The following is a 19,755-nucleotide window of genomic DNA, read 5'->3' on the forward strand; positions in this document are numbered from 1 at the left end:
TCGAGCGTATTTTGCAGTATTAAACACGTATTTATACCGATTTCATCAGGCTCCGAAAATTCTTCAAAAAGAACACAAAGAAGGGCCTTCTCAGCTGCCATAGTTGCAACTCTTGCATCATCAGAACAGGGTGTTAAACGCACCACCATTTCCATTTTAAAAAAACGTGTTGCACCGTTTTTGTCGGGGCTGAACGCAGCCCTGATGATACTGCGCAAGTGTGTAATTTTTCAGAGGACGAAAAGCATGTTACCCAAGTATTTTGTTAAACATCAGAAAGTGTGAAAATATCATTTTTATTTTTTAATATTTTAAATATAATGTTTTATTTTACTTTTTAAAAAAAGATGAATGCTTGTTTGTTTGTTTTATTTATTTATAGAGCACAATTAAAACAATGTAAGGTTGACCAATGTGCTGTACAATAGTAACTTTGTTTACTCAATATGTTGAGCCAAAGGCTAACTCTAATAAATACAATTTCAAATTTCTTTTAAAAGAACCCAATATAGGTAAAAGTCTATATTGGTTAAATATAGGTAAAGGCAAGCTATTTCAACGCTTTGGGGCCACCACTGAAAATGCCCGGTCACCACTCAGTTTTAATCTTGTCCTAGGGATCTGGTTTGATGACCTTAGATTCCTTTGAGGTTTATGTAAATGCAAAAGATCAATTAAATAAGGGCGCGCCAGAATATGTAAGACTTTATATACTAAAATAAGTCATTTAAAATCAACCCTGTAGTGAATTGGAAGCCAATGTAAAGTAGCTCAAATCTGTGTCATATGCTGGTATTTACGAACACAATATATGCTGGTATTTACAAATGTATCTTATCTGTGTACTTTGTTCAGTTGAAGATTCTGTTAGGTCATCCAGGCCCAGGAGGATAGACTTTTTTTTATTTATTTATTTTTTATTATGCAATAGAAGAACAACAAATACAATTACAAAGACAAGTAAGAACAAAAGACATTAAGGGTTACAAACAATACTCCAAAGCATACTATGTTAGCTTATAAGATTTACACCATGAAAGAGTCTTACATGCAGTAGAATTATTAGAGTTTCTTAAAGAGTTTACATATACATCAAAATCTTTCCTGAAAATAAAAAAGTAGGGAGTTTTCTTTGAAAATTTACTTATGAATGTAAAATTTAGCAAGATATAGCAATAGATTAATAATAAATTTACACTGAGAAAGATCTAAATTCAAGGAGTAACCAAAAAACACAATTTTTGGGGTTATACAAAAGTTTGGATATAAATATTTTTTAATAAAATTGGAAAAGTCAACCCAGAACACTTTAGAATAAGCACAGTCCCAAAATAAATTATTGATTGTTTCTTCAGACTGAAAGCAAAAGGAGCAATTGGGGGAAATACTATTGTTAAATTTAGCAAGTTTGTAATTTACCGGATAACAATTATGGATAATTTTGATAGAGACTTCAACAACTTTATTAGATAAGAAGAATTTTTGTCGAAGAAGCCAAAACTTTTCCCATTCTATATCACTAAATATGTTATTCCAAAAACTCACACAAGCAGGTAAAGAAATCTGAGATCTGTTAATAATTGAACGGATGTCTTTGTTTGACATGGCATTGAGAAGACTTTGGTCAACAAATAAGTTAGTGTTATCAAAAAGAGGAGAGTCTAACGAACCTTTAGGGCCAGATTTTACTAAAGGTATAATACAAGAGGGAATTGCACCAAACACAATGGCATATTCTCTTGGGGGGACAGGAAATTTCTTTCAAAAATTGTTCATAAGTAAAAAGGACACCACGATCATCTAAAAGTTGACTGACTAAAAGTATATTTTTATCAAACCAATTGTGAAAAAAAGAGATTTATTTTTATAACTAATATTTTTATTATTCCAAATAAAGTAGCTATGTGGTGAAAAATGATAATAATGTATAAGTGACCAACTTATTAAAGCCTGTTTATGAAAACAAGATAAATTTAAAGGTATTTTAGAGATGTCAAAGTTGGAGCGCAATAAAAAATGTAAACCTCCAGCAGAGTTAAATATATGATTTGGAATAAAATTCCAACAGGATGTGGGGTCAGGAGGATAGACTTGATATCATTACGTTATCGCGAATGAAGTCATTACGTTAGGGCGTAAAATAACTGATGAACCGGTTTTTTGAACCGGTTCATTGAAACGAACTGTCCGAAAGAACCGGATCGTGGAAAAGAACCGGACTTCCCATCACTACAGGGCATCACAGTATGGTAAGGGGCGTAACATTTCCGTCACACGCTTGAGGTATTCGGCCAATCACAACACACTGGATAGCTGGCCAATCAGAGCACACCTTGCTTTTCAGACCTATGAGCTTTGTAAAAATCAACGCGTTTCAGAAAGGCGGGGCATAGAGGAGAAACAATAATGTACAATATGTGGAAAATTAATGTGTTTTTTGAACCTTAAACTGCATAAACATTTCATTACACCAAATACACAAAATAATGTTCTTTTTAGCAGCATCATATGACCCCTTTAAACTTTATATTTGTAAAAAAAAATATGCATTAATGTTTCTACAAAAGTATTAAGGGTTTTCAACATAATAATAATCACAAATGTTTTTGAGCACCAAATCAGCATATTAGAATGATTACTGAAGGTGTTTTACTCCATTTTTGATCAAATAAATGCAGCCTTGCTGGACTTTCAAAAATCTTACTGTTTATAACTAAACTTGGTATTGTGCCAAAACAAAAACATGCATGCATTAAATTTTATTTATCATATATTTTAATAAAAATGTATATTAAAGAAATGATTTAAAATGATATTTTATTTAAAAAAAAATGTTACTTAAAAAAATCTCTGAATGAAAATGAAAATTTTTTCTGCTATATTCCTGCATTTTTTGCATTTGCTCTGTATATTTAAGAGTTCCTCTTTTCCCTTCTCCTTCTCCCTCGGTTTGTTCACAGGCTCTTCCCTATGTTGCTTTGCTGATCGTAATGCTGTTCTTCATCTACGCCGTCATTGGAATGCAGGTCAGACCCAGCTTCATTTGCTTCACACTCTCTCCTCATCTTCCCCAAGGAAATGTCTCCATGTCTGTTACAGCTCCTGTACTTGTAACAACTTGGACATGTTGGTGTGGAGCGATTTGTGATGGGTAATGTTTTTCTGACTCCACAGATGTTTGGTAAGATTGCCCTGAGGGACCACAGCCAGATCAACCGAAACAACAACTTTCAGACATTTCCTCAGGCTGTTCTGCTGCTCTTCAGGTCAGTTTCCCTCTTGCTTTCTCTCTCTCTTTCTTTCCCTCGTTTGATGTCTCTCTCTCACATTAAGCTTGTGCATTTCTGTAGGTGTGCAACAGGGGAGGCATGGCAGGAAATCATGCTGGCCTGTTCCCCGAACCGCCCATGTGAGAAGGGGTCAGAGGTCGGCCATTCCAGTGAAGACTGTGGCAGCCACTTTGCCATCTTCTACTTTGTTAGCTTTTATATGCTTTGCGCCTTCCTGGTGAGTTGACATCGATATTCCTTCCCAGTAAGCAACTGTGTTATTGTATATCAGCTGTGAAATTTGCTGTGAAATCATCTCCACCAGCATGACATCCTTTACCCCTCCGTACAATGTTTACCGTATCCATAATAACAGAAGCAGCGGGTTTCCCTAGCACAAGATGATTCAGATCCTTCCTCTCCCACAGATCATTAACCTCTTTGTGGCCGTCATCATGGACAACTTTGACTATTTAACACGTGATTGGTCGATATTGGGACCGCATCACCTAGATGAGTTTAAGAGGATATGGGCAGAATACGATCCTGAGGCCAAGTCAGTCACTTCCTGTTTTGCCATCTTTAACAGTTGCAGTTTCTAGATCTTATTATTAATAATTCTAGATTATTTATTTGTAGCGACTGAAACGGAGATCTGAGTTTAATGTGATTGCAGGGGTCGGATAAAGCACCTGGATGTGGTGACGTTACTGCGCAGGATTCAGCCTCCCCTTGGATTTGGAAAGCTTTGTCCACATAGAGTGGCATGCAAGGTACAAATCCTAAAATGTACTAACTCTGTAGTGTGTTAGACACATTACTTGACTTACTTTATCTGTGCATCTGCAGCGGCTTGTGTCCATGAACATGCCTCTCAATAGTGACGGGACGGTGATGTTCAACGCAACTCTCTTTGCTCTAGTACGAACGGCTCTACGCATCAAAACTGAAGGTGTGATAGTGTCATACATGCAAAAACAGTTCATAAACACGCATAAATCTAATACACATCCCAACTTGTATGCACAGAAAAGTCACCGTTTGTATGTGTTTGTGTCAGGTAACTTGGAGCAAGCAAATGAGGAACTCAGAGCCATCGTGAAGAAGATCTGGAAGAGGACGAGCATGAAGCTGCTCGATCAAGTTGTTCCCCCAGCTGGAGGTGGGTGATGGCAAAAGGTCAAAGGTCGACCAATTACATACACTACCATTCATAATTTTGGGGTTGGGTTTTTAGTGTTTTTGAAAGAAGTCTCTTATGCTCACCAAGGCTGCATTCATTTTATCAAAAATACATTAAAACAGTACTGTTGTGAAATACTATAATTTAAAAGTGTTTTTCTGTTGTTATATACTTGAAAATGTAATTTATTCCTATGATGGCAAAGCTGAAAATATGCTGATTTGGTGCTAAACATTACTTAATATTATCAGTGTTGAAAACAGTTGTTGCTTAATATTTGATATATTTTTATTTAAGTTCTATGAATAGAAAGTTCAAAGGAACATCGTTTATTTTAAATACAACTCTTTTGTAGCATTATACAGTTTTACTGTCACTTTTGATCAATTTAATGAGTCCTTGCTGAATAAAACCTGAGTGTGTGTGTGTGTGTGTGTGTGTGTGTGTGTGTGTTTCCTTGCCCAACAGATGATGAAGTAACCGTTGGGAAGTTCTATGCCACATTCCTGATTCAGGAATACTTCAGGAAATTTAAGAAGCGCAAGGAACAGGGCCTGGTGGCCAAAATTCCCCCAAAGACTGCTCTTTCACTGCAGGTGGGTCCATTAGACCATCAGCTATAACAGAAAAATGTATTCTGTTTGCATATGAATGTGCCTGTTTGTGTGCTGTGACCAGGCTGGCCTGCGCACACTGCATGATATTGGTCCTGAGATCAGAAGAGCGATATCAGGAGACCTGACTGTGGAGGAGGAGCTGGAGAGAGCCATGAAGGAAACCGTGTGTGCTGCTTCTGAGGATGATATCTTCAGGGTAAAGGTCTGATATTGCCTCTTATTTCCTCTCCTCCGCTCTGCTCACATCATCGCTTCTGCTGCCGGAGCTTCTGCCCACCTGCATGGGACCATCAGCCAGATCTTCCAACCAGGCTGCGAAGGGTCACAGAGCTGCTTGTTTAGATTCATCGCTCAGCATTGAGGGCTTCAAATTATTTTTTTCATTTGTTATTAGGACAACAAAATCATTTTTTTCATATTAGGTTCATGAATGTGTCAAGTTTTACAAGCTTGTAATCTAAAAGTGTCTGAAACCATTAAGGAACAGTGCTTTGCCCTAATCACACAAATCAGATGGTTATAAAATTAGTTAAATTAATAGTTAAATTATTAAACATTTGCCATCAGTGATGTTAAAGTACATTCATAGACCATTTAGAAAAATCAAAAAAATGGCTGCTGTCTGAATGTAAGTGCAGAGTGAATAGAGGAAGTGAAAGTGTTTGTGTTCTCAGTGTGTGTGCGTCTGTATGTTTATTTGCGTCTGTATGTTCATTTACCGTTTACCTTGGTATTAACATTCGCGTTAGTGATCCGATCACAAGCTATCACTAAATAAAGCTGAAAAAGTGATGTAATGCATTCCAGAAGCGTATTGAAAGCTAAATTCTCAATCCACACATATGGCCACATTATACACCAATATGACAAGAAAATGTCTTGTTTTAGAGGAATCTAACTATATATATATAGGCTATAACAAAATATTTTTGTTATGTTGAGATCTCAAGAAAATCAAGTCAAGATCATGAGAAGAAAAGCAAGACAAAAATGGACAACAAAATCATTTTTTTCATATTAGGTTCATGAATGTGTCAAGTTTTACAAGCTTGTAATCTAAAAGTGTCTGAAACCATTAAGGAACAGTGCTTTGCCCTAATCACACAAATCAGATGGTTATAAAATTAGTTAAATTAATAGTTTAATGAATAGGATGTAGTGCTTAAATGAAAATTCTGTCATTAATTACTCACCCAAACCCGTTCCAAACCCGTAAGACCTTTGTTCATCTTCCGAACACAAATTAAGATATTTTTGGTGAAATTCGAGAGTTTTCTGACCCTGCATAGACAGCAACGGAATTACCACATTCAAGGTCCAGAAAGGTAGTAAGGACATCATTAAAATTGTCCATGTGACATCAGGGGTTCAACCATAATTTTATGAAGCTACGAGAATACTTTTTGTGTGCAAAGAAAACAAAAATAAAAAATGTATTCAACAATTTCTTCTCTTACGCATCAGACTTAATGCGCGTTCACGATAGTACAACGATGTATGCGTGTGCATTCCTCTGCTTGTAAACAAGGCGCAGCACATGTGGGTTCTACATCAGAACACCAGCTTCTGCGTCAGCAGCATTACACACATGCACCATGGTACTCTTGTGAATGCGAGGTGGAGACTGAAGCGGAAGAGAAGAATTGTTGAATAAAGTTGTTTTGTTTGCGCACAAAAAGTATTTTCGTAGTTTCATAAAATTAAGGTTGAACCACTGATGTCACATGGACTATTTTAACAATGTCCTTACGTTGCTGTCTATGCAGGGTCAGAAAGCTCTCGGATTAATCAAAAATATCTTAATTTGTGTTTTGAAGATGAACGAAGGTCTTATGGGTTTGGAATGACATGAGGGTGAGTAATTAATTTTGGGTGAACAATCCCTTTAATGCTTAGGGCTTCTGAATTATAAGAAGCTGTATGTAGTCATTGAAATCTACTGAAAAATCACTGGAGATGTTAATACCAGGTGTGAACGGGAAGGGATGATCAGGTTTGCGTAAATGTGAGCACTCATGTGTGTGTATTTATCTTTGCAGCGGTCTGGCGGCCTCTTCGGGAACCATGTCAACTACTACCACCAGAGTGATGGCCACGCCTCCTTCCCACAGTCCTTCACAACACAGCGGCCATTGCACATCAGTAAATCCGGGAGTCCCGGCGAGGCAGAATCTCTCTCTCATCAGAAGCTCGTCGACTCCACCTTCTCTCCGAGCAGTTACTCTTCCTCAGGATCCAACGCAAACATCAACAACGCCAACAACACAGCCATCGGACACCGGTACCCCAAACCTACCGTCAGCACAGTGGACGGGCACACGGGGTCGCCCCTCACCACTGTCCCACTACCACGGCCTACATGGTGCTTTCCTAACAAGAGGTATGATGCCATATTCCTTCTGTAGTTGAATGCAGATGTGTGAGTTAGTGGGGAGATGTTCAGGTTTGTCAGAATCTGGTTCCTGATTGTGGTTTGTCTCGCCCTTGATTGTCTCGTGTGGACCAGGAGCTGTTTCTATGACACTTTCATGCGGTATGTTACTCACACAGAGACCAAGAGAAACCTCATCACTTTGGAGGGCTGGCGTATGCTCTGTCCATACTGGGGTGGATCTGAAGCTAAATGTTTGCAACACACACTCTATAGTGTGTTGAGAGATCCACTTTATACATAACATTAACTAGCAGGATCTATGAGCGGCTTCTCTGATTGGCTGACTGCTGAATGAGCATGTGTTAGGCCAGTGGTTCTCAACTGCTTTTCCGTCAGAACCCAGATTTTACGCTCTCATCAACAATTCATTTTCTTTTTTTGAAGTTTTTTTTCTTGGTTTTTCTTAATGAAAAGGGTATGTGAAACAACATATTCATGTTGGCATCTACAAAATATGGACTGTTGTATACTAAAACTTTTTAAAATGATTTCAATTCATTGAAATAAAGCTGAAATAAAATATAACTTAAAAACGGCTAAAACTGAAATAAAAATAAAGCTCAGTATATATATATATATATATATATATATATATATATATGTATGTATGTATATTTATATGTATATATTAAAGCAAAAACTATTATATACAGTGGTGGCCAAAATTATTAGAACACTAATATTTTCACCAGCTAAAAAATGGTTTGGTCATAAACTGAGAGAGTTTTTCAGTTGCAGGTAGGTTTCTTGAAGCATCTTAGAGACGTTGCCACAGTTCTTCTGGATTGAGTCAGTCTCAGTTTGTTCTGTTTCTTCATGTAATTCCAGACAAACTAGATGATGGTGAGATCAGATCTCTGTGTGGAGCACCGACACCTTGTGCATACAAAAATCTCACTGGATTATTACAATTGTAAGTGTAACTTGATATTTCCTACTGACGCGCTACAGCAAAAGATAGAAATAAATTGCTTAACCATTTTTTTTTGTTGGTGAAAATACTAGTGGGAACCTTAAGTGCAGTAGAATTTTTTTTTGTAACCTTGGCCAGATCTGTGCCTTGCCACAATTCTGTCTCTGAGCTCTTCAGGCAGTTCCTTTGACCTCATGATTCTCATTTGCTCTGACATGCACTGTGAGCTGTAAGGTCTTATATAGACAGGTGTGTGGCTTTCCTAATCAAGTCCAATCAGTATAATCAAACACAGCTGGACTCAAATGAAGGTGTAGAACCATCTCAAGGATGATCAGAAGAAATGGACAGCACCTGAGTTAAATATATGAGTGTCACAGCAACTGAGCAATACTGAGCAAAGGGACTGAATACTTAGGACCATGTGATATTTCAGTTTTTCTTTTTTAATAAATCTGCAAAAATGTCAACAATTCTGTATTTTTCTGTCAATATGGGGTGCTGTGTGTACATTAATGAGGAAAAAAAATGAACTTAAATGATTTAAGCAAATGGCTGCAATATAACAAAGAGTGAAAATTTTAAGGGGGTCTGAATACTTTCCGTACCCACTGTATATATACACACAAAAAATGACTAAAGCTTACATTTAACTAAATAAAAATGAAAACGTATATAAATAGTAATATGTAAATAATACAAAATAACTGATTATTTGTAACAAAATATTGTATTTTGGAAGAAAAAAAACATAAAAAGCTAGTAAAAATGACAAAAGCACATACAGTTACAACAACTTAAATTAAAATGCAAACTATATAAATATAAAAAGCTAATTCAGAGTATTAATAAATACTATAATAGTATATAAATACTAAAATAACACTGCTGACAGATTAATTTGTAGCAAAATACTGTAGATTTAAAAAAAAACTGGGAAAAAGACAATTACTAAAACTTAAAATGATAACTGAAATTATAAATAGATAACTGAAAATATTAACTAACATGGTAGTAAGTAATACTAAAAGAACGCTGCTGACAGAATTGGATTGACTGCAGCCTCTTTAACGTCAACAAAATAAGATAAGCCTATTTATTTTGTAATATGAACTGGTAGCTTGTTCATCATTACTAAGCAAGTTTATATGGTTAGTTGCAATTTTTTTTCTTTGTGACACACCAGTTGAGAACCGCTCTGCTAGGCCACGGAATTGTTTGTTTTGAAGCTCATCCTGGTGCTCATTTCCAGGCTGTACTGGAGGGGCTCTTTATTTAGACCAAAATACAGAAGCATCAATTTCACAAGCAGCTCTGCAGCTATTAAACTGGACATACTACTTTTTTTGTCCAAACAGATGCAGCACAATCCTGCGAGCGGGATATGCACTTATTTCTGTTAGTGGAGCTCCAGTCTTTATGAAGTGCCCCTTTACAAACTTTTTCTCCTCTTAAATCTAATATCATAAGGTTTCTATGCAAAAATAATAGCAGTGCTTCTGTAATGTGACACAACCAGTTAAAACTGTGCTGTAAGGTTTGTTAGACATCATCAAACCTTAAGCTGCTGTAGTTGTTTGTGTTCACATTATAATAGCCTTATGAGAGCTTGAGGAGAGAGTAACCGCTGTTATCTGTATAGGTGAGCTTTCCTCACTTTCTGAAGCCTTTCAGATGCTAAATATGTTTATGGTTCACCTGTGTGTTTTGTGAAGCTCTGATTCCAGTGACAGTCATCTCCCTATAATACGGCGAGAGGAAGCATCTACAGATGAGACGTACGATGAAACATTTCTAGATGAGAGAGATCAGACCATGCTCTCAATGGACATGTAATACTGCATTCATCTGTTTTAATTCATATCAGAACATTTAATACAACATTAAGCCACAGGAATGTGGGAGATACAGTTTAATGCTTAGCTAATTTTCTTTCGTAGAAGTTGCCAAATCTGACCCCCTCATATTAATAGTGCCTTTCAAACAGCTGTAATGTAGTGCTGTGGTCATAATGGTCCTAAAAACAGAATTCATTTGATATGAATTCATTATATATAAATTCAGTCAATTTCAATTAAAAAAAAGGGGTCAGAAAGATTTTTTGAAATACTTTTATTCAGAAAGGATGCATTAAATTAATCAAAAGTGACAATAAACATTATAGTATACATTTATGTTACAAAATATTTTTATTTAAAAAAAATAAATAAATTACTTTCTCTTTATCAAAAAATATTTATAAATATTTAGCCATGCAATGTTTTCAACATTGATCATGTGACACTGAAGACTGGAGTAATGGCTGCTGAAAATTCCGCTTTGCATTACAGAAATAAATTACATTTGACAATATATTCAAATAGAAAAGTGCTAATTTAAATGGTAATAATATTTGACCATATTCCTGTTTACTGTATTTTTTGATCAAATAAATGCAGCCTTGATGAGCATAAGAGACTTCTTTCAAAAATGAAAATCTTTTAAACATTTGCAAAATGTAATTTCTTATTCTTTTTGGGGGATATATTTTGACACCCGACTTGACAGTATTGTGAGATTCAGGCTCCTAGAAAGAGTAATATTTCAATATTTTGAATGTATGTGTGCGGGGTGCAGGCTGGAATTTCAGGATGAAGAGAGCAAGCAATTGGCTCCAATGGTGGAGGCAGAAGTAGGGGAAGAGAGGAGGCCGTGGCAGTCTCCACGAAGACGGGCATTTCTCTGCCCCACTGCACTGGGTACATACTCGCACACATTCACAATACAAGTCAGTACAGTCATTAGTTTTGCTTCAAATGTGATACTGAAGTCAAGTGCATATTTACTTTTCAATACAGGTCGACGGTCTTCCTTTCACTTAGAGTGTTTGAGAAAACATAACAGACCTGATGTTTCTCAGAAAACTGCACTACCACTGCACCTAGTGCATCATCAGGTGAGCTTATGCACGCACCCACACCCACACTTTGCTTGACAAAGTTTGTATTTTCACTTATTCATCTTGTGTTTTCAAAGGCTTTGGCTGTGGCAGGTTTGAGTCCCTTGCTGAGACGGAGTCATTCTCCGACGTTGTTCACGCGTCTGTGCTCCACACCTCCTGCGAGTCCCAGCGGCCGCGGCGGGGGAGGGCCGTGCTACCAGCCCGTTCCGTCTCTGCGGCTGGAGGGCAGCGGATCTTATGAGAAACTCAACAGCAGCATGCCGTCTGTGAACTGCAGCTCGTGGTACAGTGACAGTAACGGCAACCACAGCAGGAGTGTGCAGAGGACGCAGCGACCCGTATCCCTCACGGTTCCTCCGGTCACACGCAGAGACTCCACATCCCTGTCACACGGGAGCGCCGGCAGCCTCGTGGAGGCCGTAAGCTGCATTTTCTTAAAGCAAGACACTACAGGCAAAACCATTGCACAGATCATTTTTTAGATTTAGGGCTATTTTGATTGCAAAACTTGTCATCTTCAGACTTGTGGATAGAAAACATCCAAAAATACATATTTAAAGGGATAGGTCACCCAAAAATGTAATTATTTACTCACCCTCATGTAGTTCCAAACCCGTAAGACCTTCGTTCAATCTGAGAGCCTTCTGACCCTCCATAGACATGATGCAACTACCACGTTCAAGGCCCAGAAAGTTAGTAAGGATATCGTTAATAGTCCATGTGACATCAGAGGTTCAACTGTAATGTTATGAAGCTACAAGAATACTTTTTGTGCGCAAAGAAAACAAAAATAACTTATTCCATGTCAGTCTCCACTGCCATTCACAAGAGTACCACGACACATGCGTGTGGTGCTGCTTATGCAGGACCCGGTGTTCTGACGTAGAACCCAGATGCGCTGCGCCTAGTGATGGCTGACGCGAAGCTGACATTTCGACGCAGTGTCGAGATCCCGAAGCGCAGATGTTTCGATACACTGCTCCGAAGTGTGATTCGAAACACCCATGTCACGTGACTAAGGTGAATCAAAGCATCCGGGCGTTTCACAAGTGTTTCGAGACCCGAATATGCGTTTGATCGACAGGGTCGAGAACAAACCACACAATCGCACATCTGTCTCAACCTAACTCCCACAAAGTATAAAAGTGGAGTTAATGCAGCAGAACAATGAATATTTTAAAATAAAAATCTTTATATGTAAAAAATGGTAGAAGTTGTGGCTTGATGTCTTTTATTAATGTTAATTCTTTCATGACTAAAGTAACATTTATTCACAGAGAGTTCATTCAGTTGTCAGAGATATGTTACAACACATTACAAGAACAGAACAATAAAAACACAACTTTTAAATAGTTATTATAGTTATATACAGTACATGCTTCACCCTGGATTTGAACCTAAGGTGACAGGCTCTGACAACATGCCAGTCGAGCACACTAAGCACTCCCCCAACTCACTTGGTGGAATAACGAGCACAACATATACGTTATAATTTGTCATTTCGCTTAACTGATTTGTTGTTAATGCTGTATCAGAGCAATACTTGAAAATGAGAGACGGGTGTCGAATTGTTTCGAAGCCTCAGCACATTTGTTTCGACTGTTTCAGTGTTTCACAAAGCCTTGCTCTGCCCACCACTATCTGCGCCTTGTCGTGGTACTGTCGTGAACATGCGCGGAACAGAAGAAATTGTTGAATAAAGTCGTTATTTTTGTTTTCTTTGCGCACAAAAAGTATTCTTGTAGCTTCAAAATATTAAGGTAGAACCACTGATGCCACATGGACTATTTTAATGATGTTCTTACTAACTTTCTGGGCCTTGAAATCTTCAGTTGTGTTGCTGTCTATGCAGGGTCAGAAAGCTTTCGGATTAATTAAAACTATGTTAATTTGTGTTCTGAAGATGAACGAAGGTCTTAAGGGTTTGGAACGACATGAGGGTGAGTAATTAATGACAGAATCCCTTTAAGTGTTTATTTGCATATTTATGTGTTTAGTAAAAAAAATTTATATACCATATTTACCTACACTACACAAAAAACAAGAGTTCTTTATTGGCATTGATGGTTTTAGGAAGAATCTTTAGCATACTCGTAACCTTTCCATCGTACAAAAGCTTCTATTGACAAAAAAAAAATTTTTTTTAATCAAAATGTTCCTTACACTAAGTAAAGAATGGTTCTTTTAAGAACTTTTCACTGCAGAAATGGTTCTTCTATGGGATCACTGCAAAAACAACCTCAAGGAACCTTTAGTTTTAAGAGTATAAAGCGTTGAAATGTTCTCGTTCTTTCTTTGCCCAGGTGTTGATATCCGAGGGTTTGGGTTGCTATGCACAGGATCCTTCCTTCATCCAGGTAGCGAAGCAGGAACTAGCGGATGCCTGCGACATGACCATGGAGGAGATGGAGAACGCTGCCGACAACATTCTCAACGCCAACGCACCGCCCAATGCCAACGGAAACCTGCTACCCTTCATGCAGTGCAGAGACACTGGCTCGCAGGAGTCCCGTTGCAGCCACGCGCTGGGCCTCTCGACCACCACGGGCTCCGACGAGCTGCTGGGGGCGGAGCTAGAGTGCTCCGAGGGGGAGGGGCAGCAGAACAGCACTCTGATGGAGGACGGGGACATGGAGTGCGTGACCAGTTTGTAGGGGGAACAGCAGCAGCAACGGAGGACTTCCTGTGTCTTAGCCCAGCTCTCTCTGAGGACACTGCTGTCCTGCAGTCTGACCTGTCTGTTGCGTGTACCTACCATAGGGGTATAAGGCCATTCTGCTTAGCTGAGACCAAGTTGGTTTTTAGTTTGTCCGTGTTTGCGAGAGCACGAGCGAGTAGGCGTGTGTACATGTTTGTGTGTGTTTCTAAAGTGCCTCACAGTTCTCACAACCTTGATTGCAGTAAGGAAACGAAACCCTGACCGAGCAAGGAATGAAGGGAAAAGATGCGCTGTTGTTGCTCAAGCAGTGGGAGTTTGCGCTGACCTGTGTGTGGCGGCAGGACTCGAAAGCCGCAGCATCGCGCGTGGACGCTCGGTGCCGAGCAGGTGGATCTTGAGGGCCGTGTTGGGAATTTGCTGCCCGGGGGCCGTCACGGGTTCGAGAGATGTTCAGAGGGACACATTGGAGCGGCTCTCTCTTTCCTTTCCATCCATCCATCCGTTCTTCAGAAGTGTCGTCTGCAAGCGCCCTCACATCATACTTCTCCTTTACGGCTTTCTTTTATGTTCAGTTGATGATTTTTGCTGTTTTTTATTTTATTTAATTTCTCTAGTTAAGCCTGCACATAGCTTTTCCTTTTATCAGCGGAAGACTGAACTCTCTGAATTGCTCTCTTTCTTGTGTACCGTTACGGCTTTCAGGTAACTGCTCGCTGTGCAAGGTACGGGTCATTGCATCAGTGGCCTTTTATTCCAGATCTGCTTCAGGTTTTATTTTCTTTTTATTTTCCAGCATTTAGTGTTTATAATGTTGTTTGCACACAGATGGATGCTGTTTTTTTTCTTAAATTATTATTATTATTATTGAAGGCGTTTAAGATGTTTATGCCAGATGCAGTGTTGTGAATCTAATGCCTCTTACAGACACACAAAAACAATTATTTATTTATTTATTCCTGTCAGAGGTGAAGCGTGTTCCGCCGGGGGTTCGGTCTCTCTCACAGTGTTTATTGGTAGCTCACAAGCTGTAAATGAGCAGTGTCACTCACCTGGGCGCAGGTAGCACTGACAGCTCTCATGGCTGCTGTTGGGTCGGACTCACGTTTGCTCTGAAACTACTGACGTTTCTTCACTGCTGATCTCCAGAAACATTCAGCCGACAGCTGCGATTCTGTCACGATCCCACCTGCTCGACACAGGGAACAGCAGATCTTCGGAAGGTCAGTAAAGGTGCACTTTGAGGAGAGGAAGGGTGGAGTATTCAGGGATGTCTGGGTAGCGCATCATTAAAAAAAAACTCTAATGTAGTTCACACAGGGCTAAATATATGACCATCATTATGAAAGTACCAACATCAGCAGTGTCATCATCATACAATGTTATTGATATTATCATTATTATTATTATTATTATTGTTAAGGATATTTTTCTGCTGCGTTTAACACCGTTTCCATGCAGTTCGGCAGACACAGAGAACTACTTATCGATCTATTATGCAAATAAGGTGTTGAAGCGTTAGCATTGTGTTGGTAATGTGTCGACGGGATGGAGTGCGACCCCTAAACACATGAGAAACCTGACCAATCCACTTCCAGGCGTCTCTCTGTTTGTGCCACACTAGACCGGGTTAGAAGTTCTGTCACCGTTTTGCACACTACTTCAGACGATACGAATTTCTCTTTCCATGTATGAACAGATAATTGACTATTTTTGTCTAGCTGACGCTTCACTTTCTATAGAGCGTCCTGGCGTTTGGTTCCAGGCCTCGAACATCGCGTTCGATCTCAGTCTCCAGTCCTGTGCCATTTTTTTTTTTGATTGATTGATTGATTGATTGAGTTCCTGAATGTTTACAGAAGGTCTCTGCTCTGAGGACGATGCAAAGCTTGTGAAAAAACGTGACAAATGTAGCCAGAACCCACCTGCTCTGTCCCAAAGCCGCCACCACACCCTCATATCTCCTACACACACAATGTGTCATTGTGAGGCTGCCCCAGGCATATTTCGAGGCCTTGGTTGTGTACGTGTGCGAGTTTCTCCGTGTTTAGCATATGCAGAGTGCGAGCGTGTTTGTGTGGTGTTCGTGTTAGTATATGCAGGATGAGTGCGTGAGTGCATGCGTATGTGCTTGCATACCACAAGATATGCAAAAACAATGCAATAACTGACTGTACAACAGTTTCCTTCAGAACTACAGCTGTACAAAAATCTAAGATACAGAGAGATATATATTCACTGTTGTGTATTAAGTTACAGAACTTTAAATTGAAGAAACCTGTCATACTTGAAATCGGGTGCATTTGAGTATTGAGTATTTTGAAATAATCTTGTGCGGGTCAGTTTGGTTCGATGTTTTTCTTCTGTTGGTTTCAATGATCTCTGCATGAGGATTCTTTTGGTGTGCCAAGCGTTTTGAGTAATTATTTTTTTGTTGTTTTCATTTTGAAACATTGAGGAATCACTGATGACGAGGAGCGAAGGTGTAAATACAGACGGAGGAGAGAAGCGTCTCGTTGGTGTGAAAATGATTTTGCATATCTTGTGCTCAGCTGAAAGGTGCATGATACGCAAGAGCAGCTCTCTTTCACTCTCGCTTTTTCCCCCTTTATCTTTTCATTCGCTCACCCTCCTTGTCCTTTCTTCTGCAGACATCACAGTGAAGGCGTTTTATTACGGCACCCGTGCGCCGGTGAACAGTTGGTCATGCACATTAATTCTTGCTATTATTTGAGGCTGCAAGCGGAAACATTAGAAATCCCCTTTCATTTCTCAAATCTCATGGACAATCTGCGTTCGGCGAGGAGATTTAGGTTGGAAATAATGGATTTGGATGCTAAGCTTGAATTTTTTGTTCTCGTTTGCATGAAGTCTAAAGAATCGAGCTAACAGACGGAGTCCTCCTCTCCCTTCATTAGCCAATGATTGTATATTTTTATAGACTTATAGAAAAGAATTAACACGTGAGAAGACAATATAAACTCATCTATATCTGCTGAATGTCAGGGTTAAAATGGCTACACACAACCGTGTTTGAGAATGTATGTAGTGACTACGTATAGATAGAAATTAAATGATAGAGAAATATAGAGTATATCGTTCATATTCACCGCAGTAGCTCCTTTCGAAACTCCGCTCGTACGGCCTGTTTTTAAGCAGGATGGTTGGGTGTTTTTGCTGAGGGAGGAGTGTAATGAGATTAATCGTGTGATTTTGAATCCGAGGGCTTTTTCACAGCTGCTTTATTCAGATCAACACATCACGTTCCCCTCTGAGCACCTGCACATGATAGAACAGTGTGGAAAAGCCACGAGCTTTCATGACACAAAAGCAGAGCCTGTGTTGAATGAAACTGCTAATGAATGAACACAGAGCTGTCTGCTCAGGCCTTGGGGAAATGTACCAAATATTTGACTGAAGATTTATTAGTTGCTCAGTGAGGTTTTTGCCCAAATGGTTGTAATGTAGCTTTTCTTCGCTCAGAGAATCAGAAGTTATTTTCTGTATTTTAATATATGAGAACTATTTATCAGATGGAAGTTGAGATATTTCGCACTGGTTGGAGGGAATGTCGGTGATGTAACGGATGAGATTTCAGCAGGGCAAGTGTAGGTTGCTCTCCAGATGGACTTTTTGATTTGATTGACTTTGATTGATTGTGGCTTGTATTTCGATTTGCCATCTGTAGCAGTAACGTGCACAAGTTTCCCCAATAAAAAAAGAATATATTTGATGCATTTAAATGCATTTAATGCAGAATATTTTTGGAAATATAAACCCCTTAGAAAAGAGTAAACTATCTATAGCAAATGAGCAGCATTGTTACAACCATTAAAGTTCACAACACATTAAACTACACTGTTTAGTTTTTTTTAATCTTTAGTGTTTGTAATGCACAAACACAAAACGTAAGTGGATTTATTAAGAACGTCTGTAGTTCAAGCATCAGCATTCGGGCCGTCCGGTGTTTCTGGGTTCGTGCGTGCCAATTCTGCATGTGTCAGACTGAAGGAACGTGCCGTGGGGTTGACCTTTGACCCAGAGAAAGCCTGGACAGGTGCAATGTCTGCCCTCTGGTTTAACCTTTGTGTAGCACATATCTCTAATGTCCTCCTTTATATGACTGTTAATTTGATATTATAAGTTAATGTAGTGCGTTAATGAGTTTTAATGATAAACTAAAAGCTAAGGTGGTGATGCAATAATCACAATTTGCACATTTAAACCACGTTTAGTTGGACACGTCGTACACATAATCCAAGTAAAGGATGAATTTATGCATAGATTTTAGCTGTCGTGTAAATATTAATTTCGCCCTAAGCTCAAAACGTCAGTCTTGCCATAGTTTGATTTCCACAGGTGGGACGATAATTAATGCAGATTTGTTCAGGCCGTCTCCTGCAGTAGGTGAGACAGCTCTTCAGTGTTTTTTAGTGCACTGATTGCATTCAAAACCCCAACTCAGGGGAAGGGAAATGCAAAACCATTTATATGAACCAATTTGAGGTTTTCGAGAAGCATTTCCCCGCCTCTAGTTCCACCCAGCGAATGTAGCACTAGAGACAGAAGAAGATGGGCGGAACGGTAACGATTATGATGAGGAGCTCAGAGAGTTACTATATTGCACAAATCTCCATGTATGAGTGAACGTTTTAACAACTTATTCTTTACCACATCTGCATCTTTCTGCAGAGATGGAAGTAATGCTCTGTTTGATGGCGTTGAGCTCTGGGCTTGATTTGTTGGGTCTCTTTTTCTCTAATGGGTGGCAGGACTGAGGGAGTCGATTCCCTGATGCTCACACGTGTACAGATGATGCAGTCCGCAATTCTTTCTGTTATAGAGATTGTAACCCGAATCTGCATTACACTATTTTCCTGCAGTGGGAGGCGATTCGGTTTATGTTTAACCACTTACTGTAAGACTCACGAAGGGAGGAATCTTTGAGCAGATCGTCTCAGTTGCTTTATTTTCGGTGACCACACGAGCAGCTTCTATAGTTTTGATTGACGGTGCGGACGGGAAGTGTAGTCTCGAGGTCCTGAGCTGTTTGTTAGATTAACGAGCTGAATTAAAATTAGATGCGTGTCGTGCTTTTGGTAGAATTCGAAGGCATCAGTGCTGACCATTCAGGTCTCTCACGAAACACCGTCAGGTCATTCACATTTTGGACTATTTAATGGAGTTTAGACCCCAGGTGTTATTGAAAACTCTGTGAGACGTCTGCATGGTCTGTCATTCCCTCCTCTACTTTTGCTGAGACTCTTTTGTCATCATTTCATCATTCTTTCATTTGTTCATTTAGATTTGAAAAAGAATACGCTACGTAAATCTGAAGATTCAATCACTTTTTCTACTCCTATTTTCAAAAAAAAAAAGTGAAACGAAAAAAACCAACAAAAAATGGATTTGTAAATAAGTGATTGTACAGTTTGTATCTGTATCTGTCAGTCTGTCTTTGGTGACAGAGTGTGTCTTGCTTATAACGCACGCTACCAGTAAATAAAAACTAAAAAATATCTTTAGATTGTATGGTTCTTGACAGGAAGTTTTAAATTAATCTCTGCTGTATATTCCTGTAATATTGCATTTTTATCTGAGGAATGATGTTATTAAACAATTGCAAATAAATTGAATTTCCTAAGGTTTGGTTCTTCTGCATCTTATGAGCGATTACAACCGATTAGGTCCTCAGGTAAGATCTCACCTGTCCAATATTATTACAATCAGCAGAGGTTAAAT

General features: G+C 38.9%; 1 protein-coding gene across 1 annotated transcript in view; it reads left to right on the forward strand.

Moving 5' to 3' along the window:
• The window catches only part of cacna1c (calcium channel, voltage-dependent, L type, alpha 1C subunit), a 154,949-nt gene extending 138,405 nt beyond the window's left edge, over positions 1 to 16,544 (forward strand). The window contains exons 33-48 of the mRNA XM_016279433.1: positions 2,961 to 3,026; positions 3,175 to 3,266; positions 3,351 to 3,507; positions 3,698 to 3,825; positions 3,946 to 4,042; positions 4,119 to 4,221; positions 4,330 to 4,431; positions 4,921 to 5,048; positions 5,131 to 5,271; positions 7,109 to 7,449; positions 7,576 to 7,602; positions 10,132 to 10,248; positions 11,033 to 11,154; positions 11,254 to 11,351; positions 11,432 to 11,776; positions 13,661 to 16,544. Of these exons, the coding sequence (XP_016134919.1) occupies positions 2,961 to 3,026; positions 3,175 to 3,266; positions 3,351 to 3,507; positions 3,698 to 3,825; positions 3,946 to 4,042; positions 4,119 to 4,221; positions 4,330 to 4,431; positions 4,921 to 5,048; positions 5,131 to 5,271; positions 7,109 to 7,449; positions 7,576 to 7,602; positions 10,132 to 10,248; positions 11,033 to 11,154; positions 11,254 to 11,351; positions 11,432 to 11,776; positions 13,661 to 14,011 (2,415 nt within the window). The 3' untranslated portion in view covers positions 14,012 to 16,544. The remainder of the gene's footprint in view (positions 1 to 2,960; positions 3,027 to 3,174; positions 3,267 to 3,350; positions 3,508 to 3,697; positions 3,826 to 3,945; positions 4,043 to 4,118; positions 4,222 to 4,329; positions 4,432 to 4,920; positions 5,049 to 5,130; positions 5,272 to 7,108; positions 7,450 to 7,575; positions 7,603 to 10,131; positions 10,249 to 11,032; positions 11,155 to 11,253; positions 11,352 to 11,431; positions 11,777 to 13,660) is intronic.
• The last annotated feature ends 3,211 nt before the right edge of the window (positions 16,545 to 19,755 follow it).

The sequence above is a fragment of the Sinocyclocheilus grahami genome, unplaced genomic scaffold (assembly GCF_001515645.1).
Source record: "Sinocyclocheilus grahami isolate Dianchi unplaced genomic scaffold, SAMN03320097.WGS_v1.1 scaffold8.1, whole genome shotgun sequence".
Classification (NCBI taxonomy): Eukaryota; Metazoa; Chordata; class Actinopteri; order Cypriniformes; family Cyprinidae; genus Sinocyclocheilus; species Sinocyclocheilus grahami.